Source organism: Grus americana, chromosome 3 (assembly GCF_028858705.1).
Source record: "Grus americana isolate bGruAme1 chromosome 3, bGruAme1.mat, whole genome shotgun sequence".
Classification (NCBI taxonomy): Eukaryota; Metazoa; Chordata; class Aves; order Gruiformes; family Gruidae; genus Grus; species Grus americana.
This window is the reverse complement of record NC_072854.1, coordinates 85,105,537-85,123,540: the sequence shown is the minus strand read 5'-3', so window position 1 is coordinate 85,123,540 and position 18,004 is coordinate 85,105,537. Positions and strand designations below refer to the sequence as shown.

The following is an 18,004-nucleotide window of genomic DNA, read 5'->3' as shown; positions in this document are numbered from 1 at the left end:
TTAAGAGAATACATATTTGAAAAGTAATTTATAAAAAAAGAAATCTTCAGTATTTAACACATAAGCTTTGAAACTCATCCTAGATTTTCTCCCTTTATTATATTTCTATGTAAGTGTATTTATATACGGTAACAATTTCACAGCAGGCAAAATTCATCTCAGCTGCATGCAAAAATCTGTCTTTATGTAAAAACCAGCCTAGAAAAGATCTGAAATTAAATGAGTACTCACTTGTTTAGTCTTTGTTTTTGTAATGGTGTCCGAAATGGGTTTCTTCCTCTCTTTAACAGCTGTTTTAGAAAACAGTTCTTCAAACTCATGATAATCTATGGAAGGTTCTTCAATTTTTTCCCACACAAGTGAAGCACTAGAATCTCTAAAGTTAAGCAAAAGACCTATGTAGGGCAACGTCAAACTAAATGAGGTCATAAATGGAGGAATGAAGAAAATAAAATAGCGGCAATTTAAAAGTTGTTGCCTAACTTCTACTGGCAGCATTTTGATAAGATATACTGTTGATTCTCCCCCATGCTTCTTTGTTCACACACAATAATGGTCAGGCTCATTTACATTCACCCACTTTACATCCATAGGAATACAAATAGGCTACATATAGGCTATAAAACATACAGACATGGACATGAAGAGAAGTAGAAATAGACAGTTATCTGCAGACCACCTGTGTGACCGTGGCAAGAACTTGAAAAGAAAGAAGAAATTAATCATTAAATAACAGCAGAAGGGTTTTACAATCAGTACTCAGAGACATAAGAGATTAATGAGGAAACTTCTTTTCACAACCAAGAATATTTTACAAACAAACAAAAAGCATCAACAACTGAAAAGAAGTGTATTAAAGTCATATCAAAGTAAGGGCTACCAGAATAGCTTTATGCTGCCATGCAGAGAAATTGCATTTTGAATCTGTCTGCTGAGTGTACAAGGTGAAAAAAAAAAAAAAAAAAAAAGGGATTTCTAGGTCACTGGAGAAAGGAAAGACAAGGATAAAATGCGTTCAGCATACATTCATCTAGAGGGAAGACACTACCAAAACTTGCAAGCTGCTCCAAAGAGAGACCAAGGTTATCTTGAAAGCTGAGAGTAAGCACAAATACGACATTTTAAAAACCATCTCACAGAACACTTAGTGGCACACGGTCACCCCTGAATCTCTGATCAATGCGTAGTATGTAACCCCAAAGGACGTCTGAAAACACTACCCTCAAAGAGCTTTTATTTGCAAATAACTTTACTCAGAGTTTGTGCGCTTTAAAGAAAATGGGCACCCCATTTACATATCCAACTACAAACAAAATCCTGTTTGCACTGAGGTTCTCTCAAAGACCTGTCTATCAGCAAGTAAACACTTTTGCTTATAACATATGACACTATCAGGACAGCCATAAAGTGAAAACACCACTCTTCACAACCCCACAACTTACCTTTTACTGTGGAGTTGAATTCTCGTCCAGTAAAGAGGCTTCATTGGCCGTGAAGGCTCTATCACATGTTTCCTGCTCCCTTTCTCCTGATTCATCCCCATTGCAAATAAACCAGATGGTAACAGAGGAGGAAGAAACCCACAGCCCTGTGGGACTGCCGGGTAGGTGCTGCCCTGGGCTGGCACTGGAAGGGGTGGCGCTTGTCCAGGCAAAGGTGGTGGGGCTGGAGGTGGCATCCCCAAGCCAGGCAAAGGAGGGGGTGGAGGGGGGACACCTGTACCAGGCAGAGGTGGTGGAAGAGGAGGAGGGGGGGGGACACCTGCACCAGGCAGAGGTGGTGGAGGAGGAGGAGGAGGGATACCTGCACCAGGCAGAGGTGGTGGAGGAGGAGGAGGAGGGATACCTGCACCAGGAAGAGGTGGTGGTGGAGGAGGAATACCTGCACCAGGCAAAGGTGGGGGAGGAGGAGGAGGAGGAGGAGGAGGAGGAGGAGGAGGAGGAGGAGGGATACCTGCACCAGGCAGAGGTGGTGGAGGAGGAGGAGGAGGAGGGATACCCCCTCCAGGCAAAGGTGGGGGAGGTGGTGGTAGTCCTGCCCCAGGCAGAGGTGGTGCTGGGGGTGGGGGTGGCATTCCCAGGCCAGGCAGAGGAGGAGGTGGGGGAGGGACACCAGCCCCAGGTAAAGGTGGTGGCAGTGGTGGAGGAGGAGGTGGGATGCCCCAACCTGGCAGAGGGCCTGTGACTCCTGCTGCAGGCAAAGGTGGTGGTAGAGGTGGTGGTGGGACTCCAGCACATGGGAGAGGAGGGGCTGGAGGCAGCATTGGTATGTCCCCACCTGGTAAAGGCGGAGGAGGAGGAGGGGGTGGTGGTGGCGGCATCATGATGCCCGGCAAAGAGTGGTCCAGGTGTGGCACTGCTGAGCCAGCAGAAGGAAGGAGTCCTGAGCTGGGCAGGGGTGGTGGGGGTGGTACACCTGCTATGGACATGGGAGTGGCAAGGGAAGGGCCATGTGCTCCAGACAGGGGAGCAGCTGGTTCGGTGACTGGCAGTGATGGGGGAATGCTACATGTGGGCTCCGGGGGCAAAGAGGGGGCACGTTCACTACAAGTCACATCTACAGTACTTAGAGGCTGATGGGAAGCTGGCATTTCAGTCTCTCCTTCAAATGCAAGGGACAAATTAATTTTAGGTCCTGAAAGAGGTGACTGGAGCGTACTTTGTACAGATTGGCTTGCATCCAGTGGCACTGAGATTAGCTTCGGCGACAGAATTAAGGAGATTTCAGAACAAAACGTGGGCTGTAGTTCTAGACCTGGCAATTTCTGAGTTGGCCCTTCACTTTTGTCCCCTTCTAAGTGCGGTGGTGGGGGTGGCTGTGGCAGTGCATTGGCTGAAGGCATTGCGTGTGGTAAATAATCCTCCGTTGGTGACGTTTGTACAGATCTTGCATGTGACACAGTCCTGGGTACGTTCTCCTCTTCATTTGTTTGAAGAGTCACACTGCTGAATTCCCTGCAGACTGCAGGCGTGTGCTCATTTTCCTGCTCCCTCCCAGCAGTCTGTACCTCTGGAGCAGGGAACTGTTTCTCTAGTTCTGCAATTTTGGTCCTCAGATCCTCAATAGTTTGCTCAAGTTGCTGGATGACACTGGCATGCTCCTCAGATTTCACCTCAAAATCATCCTTTGAAAGAAAATAAATAATAAGCACAAACCAGATAACATTCATCACTACATAAAAAATTAAATGTAGATCAAGAATCTTGGTATTTCAGAGGTTCAGAAATAAGCCAGTTGTGACAAACCTTTAAAAAACAGAGGTATCATTTTGGCTAGCTGCATCCTACAGTGGAAGAAGATAGCTTAGGAAAATGACTTGGTTCAGTATGAAACTACCATTATCTGTATGAGCATGTTTTAGACTGCCATTGTATTTAGCAAAACAAAAATCAACCCTTCCCCCACGCACCCTGACCAAGAAAACAACTGATCACTGAGCACAAGTGCTGCAAGCGTTCGTGCACACATGGATATGCGGACATGGCTGTGGAAAGGGCACAGCATTACTTTAATTCTGCTAACTGAAAATACGTTGTTTCTTCAAAGGGATGCACTGTATGTAACAGGCTCAACATACTACTGACCACTGGGTCTCAATATACACCTTAACGATACAACACAGATTAGGAATGCAGAACATAACTAATGCCCACTTTTCAAAAACAGCTAATCTCAGAACAGAGTAACTACGCTTCGCTCCAGCCAGCATGCTTGGGAAGGAAAAGAAGTAAGACAAAACTAAGGGAGAACTTGCCTCCCACCAAGGTTTGAAACACAGTCTGTCACTTGGCACAGGAGAGTGAGTGACGCCAGAAAAACTTCCTGTCCGGAATGGTTATTCTGTATTTGACAGTTTCCACAATTTTATATCTTTCTCTGAAGCACCTGATCCTGCCTGCTGTAGACTGAGTAGAGGGACCATTAACCTTAAATGGCACAGTAATGCCTACATTTTTAAATAAATACCAGTAACAAACTGTACCAGATTTAATGGGTAGGTGCCTTTATCGAGAGGTACCAAAAGCAGCAACCTAGTCCAAAAATAGTCATTTGTGCTTATTGAGGACAGTTGAACAGGAGACAGAACAGTCATGACTTTACAACACAAAATCTTTTAATAAAGAACTTATTATTTTCTAGCTGTATGCATTTACTTCTTAGTACTTTGTTTTTCTTTAACTTTGGAATATTGGTCAGCACTTCAAGCATTTAGTTGAATTAAGTTTGTCATACAAGTTTCCCAAGTGGTTACAGCAAAACAGTTATTTACTACCTTTTTGTTCCCCTTTATAAAAGCATAAGCTTCATGGATGAGACTGTAGGCTCACTTTGTAGGAAATCTTTCAAATACTCAGATTTTATAGGTCTTGTAAAGCAGTCCTACAAATAAACGTACAATACCTGATCTACTAATTGCCTTGATTTGTTTCAGGAAGATGATGTTTTTCATCTCATCCTTTGACACATGAAACATTTAAAAGTCATTTTTCTTTCTGGAAAATGAAGTTGTAGCTTCCAGCTAGGGACTATTAAGAAAATATATGTTCATTAATACTTAAAAAAAAATGTTTCTGCACAGAATTGGTTTTCAAACATGAAATTTCAATTTTGTGTTTATCTTAGAGTTTCCCAGCTGTCCTAAAGCAATCCCAGAAGTAAAGCAGTAACTACTACATATAAACCAAATATTGTCTTATTTTGAAGCACCTTTATGAAACTTACAATCCCCTACGTTCTTTGAACTTTCTGGAATGGCAGTTTGAACAAAAAGTTATGGATTACAACTAGGTCTCCCTACCAAACTTTGAAGAGAAATGTAAAACAGTGAAAGGAATATTAAAAAAGTTTTTCAATGAGTAGTGAAGGAATGAACGCAGCAGACGTGTTAACAAACTATTATAACAAGGAAAAAAGGCTGAAAACCACATTTCCAGTACACACTACTCATGGTGCTTCAATCCCCTTGTAGCAGCAACAGTTTTGTTAAAGAACATTCTAAAGGAGAAAGAGAATATTCTGTTATGCCTTTGTTTCATCTGCTCTTATCCCCCCCACCAGTCACCTGCAAACATGAGGCAGCCTATCAATTCTTCAAAAGGCAACATTATCAAAGGAAATGTGTTCCTAGGATTATTAAGGCCACACACCAGTTTTCAGTTATTTGAGAACAAATCCAGTTTTCCCCAGACTGTAACTCTCCTAAGCTCCCATTTTACACTGTAAGAACTCTCCACTAAGGGTATTATGACAAATACAGCTTCCCAATTCTATCTGAATTGGAAAATTCATTCCTGCCACAAACAAACTGAAGCCAACAGGATTAGACACAATATTAAGTCATTCTGAAGAGATTTGCCTTAATGATGGCTGATCTCAGAACAGTTTACTGTTTTAAAAACTCATTACTCAGGAGACTGGATTCTGCTTTTTGCAAGAAAAAGATGTAATCCTTGAATCCCGAAATTCTACCTGAAATACAGGAAAAACCTAGAATTCACTGTTTTACAAGAGAATTTACTCTGCAGACCATGAATTTTTTTTTAAGAGAAGTATTTTTTAAAGTTTAAAAAAATAGGCAATCAAGTGAGATGATTAAGTAATTCAGACAAGAAACAAAAATATACTGATGAATTAGAGGGATTTGTTTTTTAACCCGTGCCCCAAGAAGCAATTTTTCTGCTGTCCTTGAGACATGGCATTTCAAACAACCTGGTGATTTGCTATTGTGTTGTTACCTAACAGTCACCAATATATTCAGGTTTTCACAGAAACAGCATATTATGAACAAACAAGACTGCTATGAATGCAGAGATATTTATCCAGATGAGATCATATACTTTAAATTTATTTGGTTTAAAAAAATACCAAAACAAAAGACCCGGTATTTATATGCCTCAGTAATTATTTTAGATAGCGATATTTTTCATTTTGAATTTTAAGATGCCCTCAGACTAGTTTAATTAGATTTCTGCCTTTCTACTAGCAAGAAGTGTAAAGTCTTCCTCTAGATCAGAAAGGGCTGTATCAAACAAACATAAGCCACAGTATATTCCCACTATCCTCAACAAGGAAGGAAATCTAAAATGTATCTAAGTCCAATTAGAAATGAAAATTAGACAGTTTTCTTAGAAGAATAAGACTTGATTTTTCATACATGTAAAAAGATGGTCAAAAGCTATTGATAAGAACCAGAAGACCCAGATAAAAAAAAAAAACAAACAAAAAAAACCCCCCACACATAATGAAAAGAAGGTTCATTTTTAATCCAAAGGACAAGTCCACAGCAGAAACCTACGGGGTTTAAAAGGGATATGAGGGAACTCTGTCTTGACTAGAGTTCTTACCCAGGACCCAGGTACTGTGGAACAGTCTTCTTTCTGTAAAGAAAGAAAGAAAGGTGGAAGCTTAAGCCTTGCTTTATCCAGGTGACTTGAGCGTGAAAGATGTGAGCAGAAAAAAAATTCCAGAGGTGTATGGGTATCGAACAGTGTCCAGCATTTCTCAAACAGGTTGAACATGTTCCACGTGCAATGAGCTGGATGCTCAGTCTGAGACTACTGGCCTGACTGTGTTTGCGTTGCACTGATAGGCTTGTGTGCGTACAGTATCCAACTGATCTGGGAATACTGGCTTTACTGGGTAAAGGTTGCACACTTGGATTTGCACGTGTACCAAAAGCCCATACATTACATCCAATTCATTCCAATCTTGTCATGTTTTCCACACGTGCACATCAGATGTCCAGCATAAGCTGATCTATATAGATAGAACATGCCCAGGATGTTCAAATATGTAAAAGCTCAGATTGCAGCTACCTCCTCTACTGAGGCTGACATCCTAGTTTCTCAGATGAGTGACTGAAATCTACAGAGCCTTCTATAACTACATTTCCAGGTAGAAAAAACCCACACATCTGTGAAAGTTAGCCCAAGTCTATATACACACACGTGTGTGTGTCTATATTATATATTTATGTACATGTTTCTCAACTTGCATTCACTTATCTATTTTATGAACAGCCATAATGTGTCTTTTTCTTCTGAAAATAAACAGAATGGCATTTCTTAATGGTAATTTTGGAATATTTGAAAGAGAGAGACATATTGCAGTTTAGTTTTAGAAGTTAATACCTTATAGCATTACTAGCCAACGAAATGCATCAGAAGTTTGATCATTTTCAGCAATTTGTCACAGTGTCATGAAATTTGCTCTCTGGGTGGAATTCATATTTAGATGATAGGACTATACTTTTTTCTTTTTTTTTAAAAAAAAAAAACCCTCAACCATTTAGTTTCTTTACATCAGAATTCATGAATCAGTCTACGCTGCTACTTGATTGCAAGCACGCAGAGGGAATAGAAGCATACAGTTAAACAGGATTAAGATGGCAAAATAAGACCCGTTGAGTCTTCCAATAAATCAACATCTGGTGGTACTAGCAGCGTCCAGTTACTTGGAAGGATGGTCTTTCCAACTGCTCTGTTAATAAATGCCTCTTTTCTGCATGAAGTGACATATTTTTGAAGGCGCATGCTCACCAAATGGCACAAAGTAGTGCCACAGTAAGAATTTAATTCAGTCAATGTGATCTCTATTCAGGTTTCTCTCTACAAAGCTGTCTCATTTTCAAAGCTACTTCTTGCAATTGCAGATCAACCTTAAGAAAAGGACACACAACATTTTAACAGTCATTTTTAGTGCTACAGCAATTATCAAATGAGAAGTACTGATGGACACTTGATTTGCATTCAAACAAAATAGTATTCATCTAATTAATTTTCATGTTTCACTTAATCCTCAAAACCCATTGCAGCATTTTAGTTTTACAATAGAAGTTGAGTCAAAAGCTGGTAAACTTGCCAATAGCACCAGGGAGAACTGCTGAAGGAGTAGAATTAGTATTGGATACTAGTTTCTTCCTCAGACTAAGAGATCAAATCTTTTTTGAGAAGCTTTTATTATACTGAAGGTGCGTATATAGGGACAAAGGATATGCATCTTCACAGTAGTCCGTGTTTCTTCCTACAACCACAAGGAAACATGATGCACAGCTACAAGATAGCACTGAACAAGCAAGCCCTGAAATAGAAAAGGTGTAGTGCACTGCCCTGCCTGAAGTGATAAACTTTATTTGGTGGACATGAGCTAATCTTCCACTCAGTGACACACTGTAACAGATAGATTACAACAGCCAGCACTACGCTGGCACTGCGACTATGTAGCTCTTCCTAAACTCAAGAGCTAGGACATGTCTAATCAACCAAGAGGTTTCATCATAACCTATCATGGGTGACAAAAAAACCCTGAAAAACATTACATGCAGAAATCAAGAATTATTGCAATTCAATTAGTTAAAATAAACAAACATAGGATCAGTAGGGACCATGGCCCTCTGAACAAAGATAGATGCATTACAAATGTCAATTTGTAAAGCTGAAAATCAGAAGAAAAGATTTGCTCAGATTCAGTTTCTTGAAGCTTCTGTCCCAGAACAGTTTGAATTCCTCATCCGGATGCTAAGTGTATTTCAGAGGATAAGATCCCAGTTCTTTACAGTTCCTATTTTAATACATAATAACCAACCAAAACAAAACAAACGCCTAACCTGAGATACATCAAAGACTGAAAGAGTTTTCTCTCGATAAGTTGTAAGACTTAACTGAGCTGAAATATAACCTTAGGTTATGCCCAAGTTCTGCTACAATAGGAACCTCAAAAGAATTTTTGTATACTACAGAAAAGACAAGATAAAATAAAATCTCACAGAACCACTGACCACCCCAGGAGCTACACAGCAGTCAAGGATAGTTACTGTCATCTTACATAATATTACTTTTAGCCTGCACAAATAGCATTTTTCAGCCTGATTGCCCAGAAAGTTTTAGACCTGCTTTATTTAAAAAAAAAAACAAAAAACCCAACAAAACACAACCAAAAAACCATCAAAAATCCCCTTCGAGTCTTGAAAGTTTCTCTCCTAGCATATGTGAAATATCATTATTATAGAAGCATGAAACGCTACCGCAGTAAACACTAAAGACTTCAAAAAAAGCTTACCCATCCCCATATAGCTTCATTCAGCCTAGAAACTGGTTTAACTGTTCTGTCACCCAGTGTGAAACAAGTACATAAATGAGAATGGGCATAGAAAGGTGAGGAAAAAAAAGGTTTAGCTTCATTAATTTTAATAGAACCTTATTTTGCCTATTTCTGCTGTCTTTTTAGGTGTCTTGATCACAAAGAGACTGCTAGAGCAGAATTATCTGCACGCGAGTCTTTGAGCAGAAGAGAGAACTAAAACCTAGCCACCTATGCCAGCAATCCAACAGGCAACAGGATTTCCTTAAAAGTTCAGATAAAAACTGTTCCAGATTTATTTTCTGCTCAATATTTAGACTGTTTATTGAAATGACTATCACGTGATTAATCACTTCCTTTTTATCACCTGCGGTTGTCCTAAAGTATTTTAGCTAAGAGTCTAAAAGGTTTGGGTAGGTTTTTGGGTAGCTGCAAAGGCAGCCATCCATCTCATTCCGTTAAAACACAAAATAAAATCTGGTGTACCTTTAACATGACTATATTGGCATACTGGAGAAAGGAGCTGAACTTTTTCACACCAGGCTTTTTCTTGATTTTTCAATTCAACCTGAGATTGACCAGTAGCCTGTGAGGTAGCCACCATGCAAACTTACCTCATTCTATTATTATTTCTGTTTCTTTATACAGAGAAACTATACTAGCTTTTATGCTAGAAATAACAGTAAGGATTCTATTGCCCAAAACGTGAACATTAACAATCTAACTTTGAAAGACTCATAATGCCTTTAATCTCCAGTACTGGAGATCAAAAGAGCTAATGATTTTTGAGGTGAACTTTGCCAGATCTTGATAAGCAAGTGTCCAGAGTATGATACTTCTACACAGTACTTGCCCCTTTCATCCAAGAGGTCAGCCAGACCACAAAATGGGAGGTTCAGATATTGCTTTTGTTTCAGGCTTCCAGCAGGGAATAAGTAGGAAAAAACATCCACAGTAAGAATAAATCTTTGTAGAAAGGGTTGAATAATCTTCATTACCCTGAAATATGAGTCTACTACTCCCAACAGAAAAAGTTTGGAGAAATGGAATCAGAGCCTTCACAAATGTTCCCATGAACATGCTGAAGGCAGGGGGCTGGAGGTCAGTCAACTTCTCTAACTCTTTGAAAGTGTGAAGGCTATATTAAAAGCAACCTGTACCATTTCAGGTGAGAGAACATTAAATAAAATCAATCACAACCAATTCATCAAAGATGAGCTTTACATTTTGAAAGGTTAATTAAAAACTTTCTGGTGTCATGGACATTAGAAAAAAAAAATCACTTGTTTCTTCAGGAAAAGTTGAATACTGAAAACAAAGAAAGTAATTAAACATTCAGGAATATGCAAGTTAATTTTTGTCAATATTTTTGGGCTTAATCTCTAAAGAACAAATAAAAATAAAAATATGTATTTAAAAATACAGAAAAAAGTGATCTTACCGGTTTACTTCTGCACACTTAAAATGGACAACTTAACGATAACTATCTTTTGATCTGACTGTAAGTAGAAGTTAAACCAGTTAGCCTGTTTTGTTTCTAAATAGTAGAAATTCTTCTCAGCTTTACTTTTAAGTTCTCATTCTGGTATGGCAATATACCATAGTTATGGTTGGGGTTTTTTGTTTGTTTTGGGGGTTTTGTTTTAAATAATTTTGGATATTTCTAAGTTAAAAAAAATATTCTTTTTTACTAAGAAAAGCATTTCTTATCTCTCTTCTACACATAGGGTCCTTTGGAAATTCTCACGATCTACACCATTGTAGAGTAGCACCTGATCTTTAATGTTGAGAGAAACAAAAGAAAAATTTAATCTTTAGATCATGGCTCGCTTTTGACTGGATGAGGTCTCTCAAACAGATTAAGCCAACTTGACAAATTACATCACACTGTCCTGCTAGGGACGTCACAAGAAGAAATTTTCTTTCGGTGACCAGATATTCTTTGGAGACACATTTTATGGAATGTGCATGTGTATGTGTGTGCGTACACACGTATGCACACACATGCACAAAAACTTATATACACACACTTTTTCATGCTGCTGTCTTATATTAAATACGAGTTCTTCATCTGTTCTCTTCAATTTCTGTGGAGTTCTTTTAAAAAAGTTTGGAAGGAAGGTAAAGAGTACCTAGATTATTTTATATCCAAATATACTATGGTACCATTGAATATACAAAACCTCTTTGTTTTCACTTCTCTCCTAAAGGTGAAAAGAATTTCATATGTAAATAATCAAACTTCCGTTTTAAACCATATTGGCGGAGAAGGGGAGTTTATAGATTTTCATCTGAAACAGGACTCCAATTTTAGAGAGAGAATTTAAGAAAATAAATTCTATTTTAACAATTAATAAATACAGCTCTGCTATATATTTTGCTCTGACCAGGAATGCATAGATGGAATGAACACTCTCTCAATTTACCAATTTTCATAAGTAAGAAGTGTGAGGAGTCCGAGGAGAAAATAGAAAACAATTTAAAATTGCATTTTCAAATAAGTGTATGCCTATCATGCATTTCTATTCACTGCTCCCTCAGAGAAGTGACAGTGCTCTGCTAGTATTTTACAAGAAGCTCAATGTAAAAGGCAAGAGAAGCAACATAATAGCGCTCAGAATAACACACACAGAAAAGAGGTAATTCTTCCTATCCAAGCTCTATCCCATACAATAATTCGTCTCTTGAGAAAAGGAGAAAGTCTCTCACATTATAATGAAGGATTTTAATTACCACCAAGTAGTTCTGCTTAAAATAAGTAAGTTTCTCAGCTTTACTCTCATTTCTCCTTGTTTTCCCATCAATGATAGAAGAAAGGGAAGTCTGTAAATCCTCAGTTAACTTCCATCAGGTAGAGTTTGCAAGCACACCGTTCAGACATCATTATTGCCTGAACCTTAACGTTGGTGCTACTTTCCAAAGAAGTTACACCTAAAATGACAAAAAGTCTGTCTGGTTTTGTCTAAGTGCAAAGCATAGTCAAATTGGAGAATGCAGAATGCCAATTATGTTTACAAGATGCAAAATTCATATTATGCTCTGCCATAGTGTCATAAAGTCCGTGATGTTGAAGTTGTGAACCAAATGAATCACTTGAACTCCACCAGCAGTTTCTTGAGAATGTAAATCAATGACTGTAAGTACGTGGTGTTTGAATTAGGAGTAACTCACGGGAAATATATGTGCTTTTAGAGCACACATTTTCGTTTCCTTAAGCTGTCACCAAAACAACACATTTATGTAGCAAGACTTATCATTTTACCACTGACTAGGCAAAGCAGGAAGTACATAGTAGCACCACCACATACCCATCCTCAGAGATGAGCAAATTCCCGAGAAAAACAACCAAACACCTAAGCTAGCCTTGCTTGGAGGAGGGTGCTGGTAGGGAAGGGATTGGCCAGCATGACATCCTAATGTCTCTTCAGCCCTAAATTATGCTGTGATTTTTATGGTAGTTCAGAGTTATAATTGAGGTAGCATGCCATGTATTAGAGTGGAAAAACAGAATAAAGAGCCTTTCAAATTGAAATGAGCATGTAAGTAAAACTTCATCTTGACATTAACACCTAGAACACAGATTAGAACAAAACAAATTTTAGTCTCACCATGGCCAGGAGGAAAAGTGCAAAAATGTGCTATTGTCACTCCACTGAAAATTATACCAATGTATTGTTCCTTTTAAAGAAGCAAACATTGCCCTCAAGCAAAACAATGGAAGTCAATCCAAGTATTGTGAAGTCTGGATATAATACAAAATACTAACATTTGTTCTGAGAATTAACTGCTTTTATTTTTCTACCACACAGGCTTGACATATTAAACTCCTTTATTTCTATTTAAATGTGGAATCTATGATTTATATTCTATTTATGTCAATTAACTGATAAAAATTATGTCTAATGCACTTTTTTTTTTAAAAAAAATCTCTCCCTCATCAGAACTTAATGGAAAATATTCAGGATTATGGTTGAAGAAATGAATTTCACATCCAACAGAAAAACTGATCTCTCCTTTTAAATGATGGTTATTCAGCAGTAAAACTTTTAAATTATCACTACAAAGACAGTCATCCAGAATTCCAGTAGACCAAATCAAATGTGTTCCCTTCACTGGTTTAAAAAGAAAACAAACAAACTTAACTGTGACAAAATAGAAATGTCTAAACATTTAATGTTTCACAATTTTTGTTATTATTTTAGGACATAGTTTTATTATATTTGAGAGATGCTCCAATTACTAAAACTTGGTTAAACACAGAAAGTGTACATACTTTATACAGGCTAACTTATTTACCACTAGAAAGCCACCACTTTCTGACTAAAAAAGAAAATAAAAAATTAATATTCTCATTGTAGGGTAGCTGAAGGACCCCCGGGAACAATTTACAAGTGCCTTGCACAGTCCATTCAAAAATACTTAACTGCCATCTAGTGGCTGAGTAGACCGACCTCTTTATAATGTCTTTCAGGCTCTCCAACACTTCTTCCCTCATTTCTAATATTTCTACTTGCGTTCTCTTCCTTCCTTCAGGGCCTAAGAAATCCTGACATTATCAGAAGACAGTGTTTTAATCACAAAGTTCAGCTACTAGTCTTATAGGAAGAACAGCAGATGGGAACAGACAATTTCTGTTTACGTTATATTGACGTCTTAACTCAGAGATTGTCACTTAATATTTTAAAAAGGTTAATTCACTAACCTGCTACAGTTAAAGATAATGACAAATCTATTAGTGCTTATTAGGCTTTCTAAAAACAAACCAAAAAGAAACCTGAAAATTGCAGCACGTTTAAACTGAAAAGTAAATTCTAATACTAAGAATCAAAGACAGATTTCCATCAATAAAATTGGAAACTTCTGCATAAAAACCTATATTTCATGGACATAAAAGACAGGCTATACCTGATTTGCACTTATTGTGTCCCAGAGTGAAGTTCGACAAAGGTTAGACTCCCTTTTACTGCCTGAGCAAAATGCTCTGCACTTGAGTAGATGCTATGACCCCAGCCGTAAAGTCTTCTGCCAGGTTTCCATCATCTCATTTCACACAAACTTTATCTCCTTTCTGTGCATTTTTGAAAAGCATAATTTATTCTCAAGGCTAACAAGAAAACACTGTCTGCCTACATATGCTTCCTTTTTCTCCCTGCTGAAATCTAAGACTTCAGCAATCATACTTTTGTAGGAAAATAATTGTTTTAGAATAACTGTTCATTGTCTCCCCAAGCCCCCTCTTCCCCCCTTACAAAGGGTAACCCAGCAAGTAGTGAAGGGACAGGAGTGACACGTGTTCCCAGGATCACTGGGTCCTTCTGAATAAATATCTCAAGAAGGAATGTGAAATAAAGCAGTGTAAAAAGAGTGACAGCCACAGAATGGTTCAGGAGCTTATAAAGGAAGAAATCTCAATTTTCCTCCAATTTCTGTTGAACAAAATTGTTAACCAGTCTCACCTACAATTTGCCTCTCCCCTGATGAAAGCCATGTGATGTCAAAATAAAACAGGTTTTAAAAATCTCCCTTTTTTATTTTATTCTTTTTGTATGTGTAGTAGAATCATTTCACAATTTCAGACAAATCTTCCATTTATCTTCCTTATCTTACCTTCACCTGTAAAGAATAATCTTTTTGAAATTTTGTTTAAGAGAGAGTTTTGAGCAACATGCATGTTTACAAGAAAGTCTAGCTGTGACATTTTATAATAATGAAAAGTAAATCCCAATCCCACCAATGTTTTATATTTTTTAAATAGACTGAGTATGTATTTATCTTACAGGATTTCACAATCTTTTTTCTTGTATTACTAAGTGTCAAAATTGGAACATTTCGAATGTCACTAAGTTATTACCCTAAGAAGTTATAATAATTTGTAGTTAATGACTAGAGTAAGAAAAAAGCCTGCTGAAAGGCTGAGACAGGGGTTACCAGAAAAGCGTGGTAATTAGGAATACTCTAGAGACACTCCAAGAGTCAGATTTATAATGTTTTCAAAGTAGGAAGTATATTCTACATAGGAAAACATGTCCTGCAATTTAAGGTTTTTAAGGCTGGCATTGTTTCCCTGTGATGTTGGAAAGCGCACCAATAGATCATGCAGTAGAAATCTGTCTTCGGTGCCTGAGAACTGCCAAAATTTTGTCTGGTTGTTACTACCAGTTGAAGTACGTGGCGTTCCAAGAAGGCATATAATTTTGGTTGAGGTTTTATTTGTTGGTTTAAATGGGGTGAACCAAACCAAAGAGAATAACTGAGCTGGAAACATTACAGGCATAAGAATTTTTTTTATGGCAAGCTTTTCCACTGCAAATATAGTTTAAATACTCAGTGTAAACTATCTCATAACCAAACTGCTAGAAATTGGAACAGCCTGGCAAAACCTCATCTCCTGAGGCAGGATTACAGCAACCAGGCATCAATGGCATGAAGAAGAATTCATTACATCCGGATGCTGACCTTTAAATAAACGTACTGAGGGATTTCTTTTTAAATTTGTGTGATACTCAGAATAGACATCACAAACAATCAAAAAAAGAAATCTAAAATATTTTGATAGTAAGGTGTATAAGAGAACAAGGAATTTAGGTGACTTCAAAACAACTTTAGGTTTTCAGTTCTGTGATGTCCCACTACTAATCAAAGCCTAGTTTTCATGTACTCATTTTACAACCATAAGATGGGTTGGGGTTTTTTTGTTGTTGTTTTTGTTTTGTTTGTTTCTTTCTGCTAAGACTCTGGTTTTACCTACCACGTAAACAAAATGAAGCAAACCTGAAAACTGAGTTAAAGTGTAGGGAAAATTGCAAGGGTAACATAAAAGATCAGAGCTGTGAAACAAAGGAAATTGGCTCTTGTACAAAAGTACAAATCTAAACATCAGGTTTGAAGCTGGAGTTTCTAAATTAGGACATTCAATTTTTCTCTTATTCTTTCACTAAAGGAGTTAGGCCTAATAAAACTTTCTGTTTGTACTGGGAAGACTAGGCAGACATTGTTGCTCCTCTTTGGCATTTCAGAACCAGGACTTGAAATGGCTGCTAATTTTTCTTATTTTTCCTCTGCTTATCAATTCCTGCACTAAAAGCAAGCACACCCCCAGGCCTTCATTTTTTGGTTTTAATCGTAATTTTTGAAAAACTAGCTATTTTGAACTCAAAAGAGCCATCTTAAAAACTTTAGGAAACTATGCTGCAAAATATGAAGGTTATGTCTAACATTGGAAAGGTAAGGAAATGGAGAGGATATATAAAAAAGCCCCATCCAGTGGCAGGAAAGTGTAGAATCCAGGCTCTGTGTGTGACTTGTGCTTTTAATTTAGAATTATTCTGAACCTTTCAGTTAACTGTTTATCATAAGTGAGACAAATTATCAGCATCATGTTGCATTTGCATTTGTTTCTGTCTACATTGACCATCTCCAATTATTTCAATAGGATGTGGAAAATGTCTTTTCCCAGGAACAGGAGAGGGAAGAATCCTGTAAGTAGCCTTAGTTGATCAGTTTCAAATTTTACACCATGCCTCTCTTCCTTTGTCATGTATCAAAACAAAAGAGAAAAATCACCTAACTTGGCTAATGTCAGTCAACACTTGCTTTCTTCAGAAAGAAAAACTATGGACAAGCTAGACAAAGAATAGAAGAGGCTAGATCTTTAATAGAAACATTTCACAGTATTTCATCACTAAAAAGCACAGATAACACCCAGAATGATTTGATTAAAGGATTTATCTACAAACATGATGAAAAAAGTTAGCGTGACCATTCTATTTCCTAGATGCTTTTATAGATTCATATAGATAGATATTGATAGGTAGAATGCACTCAATTGTTTAGAACTGTACAGAAATAATTTGAAAACATGAAAACATTTTATCTACATACAGTTCCTCAAATTAAATAACTTCCACTCTGATTTTCAAAATAAACCATAATGATGATTACCTAATATTTTCTGCAAGTGAGGTGATCACGCATTCAGACCAGTTATTTCTGCTCTTCATTGACATATAATAGTACAGAATGGAAGAAGTTTGCATTGTTGTCATTAGAGATCAACACTGAGCAAGAGGGATAGGGATCTCTAACACCACCAGCAAATGCAATTCACTAACTGGACAACATAATAGGCTCGTTTTAAAAATAACAACAAAACCACCAACTTGAATTAAATGTTATTTGTTCAAGCAGTCAAACAGTGCTCTAGTGCTGCTGGTTAACCTTCATTCTCATAGTAAAAAAAAAAAAAAATCAGAGTTTTTTTTAGGTAAAGTACCTAAGCATTCATGAACCTATTTCCGTTAATTACATTTCCAATACAAAAAAGTCTTTTATATAGGTTGTTTATTGTAATGAATTAAAATCCTAGAGACAGAATAAATACACTGCTTAGGTGCAATACCTTTCTGGAAGTACAGGAAAAAGTTCTTTTTCACAAGAAATACTAGAAAGCATTGCTACTGAAACCTGGGTAACTGAAATATAAAAATAACATTGGACAAATAAGTTTTAGTTTAAACTTAAAATATTGCAATGTAGAATAATTTTAATTAATGGGTTCTAGTTTTTAAAATGTTCTTAATTACAGAGGTAGAAGAATTTAGGTAAATGGCTAGAAGAACTCCTTTAATGTTGTTTAACAAGACAAAAACTATACAGGTGATACACCTCTTCCCCCCACCCATGCTCATACAATACTTGATTGAACCAAGATTAAATTTGCAAGTCTAATGATCAGTAGCATGCATTTCACAAACAAGCCATTCCTTATTTTCCCCTTATTTCCCCTTATTTCAAAAGCAAATCACTGATCATTTTCACAAATTCTGCTAAACGCAGCGATGATTGAACCATCTTGTCGTGAACAAAAAACCCCCCAAAACCTAAAAGAAACAAAAAAACCCACAAAAAACAAACTCCACCAAGGAAG

General features: G+C 37.4%; 1 protein-coding gene across 3 annotated transcripts in view; it reads right to left on the bottom strand.

Moving 5' to 3' along the window:
* The window catches only part of FMN2 (formin 2), a 161,666-nt gene that overhangs the window by 103,837 nt on the left and 39,825 nt on the right, over positions 1-18,004 (bottom strand). Inside the window, exons 5-7 of one of the 3 annotated variants that reach the window (XM_054822145.1) lie at positions 1,999-3,124; positions 1,443-1,845; positions 232-376 (exon numbers count right to left, since the gene is read on the bottom strand). In XM_054822145.1, the coding sequence (XP_054678120.1) occupies positions 232-376; positions 1,443-1,845; positions 1,999-3,124 (1,674 nt within the window). Of the gene's footprint in view, positions 1-231; positions 377-1,442; positions 3,125-18,004 lie in introns of all 3 variants that reach the window. The other 2 variants (XM_054822146.1, XM_054822144.1) reach the window with 2 other exon arrangements.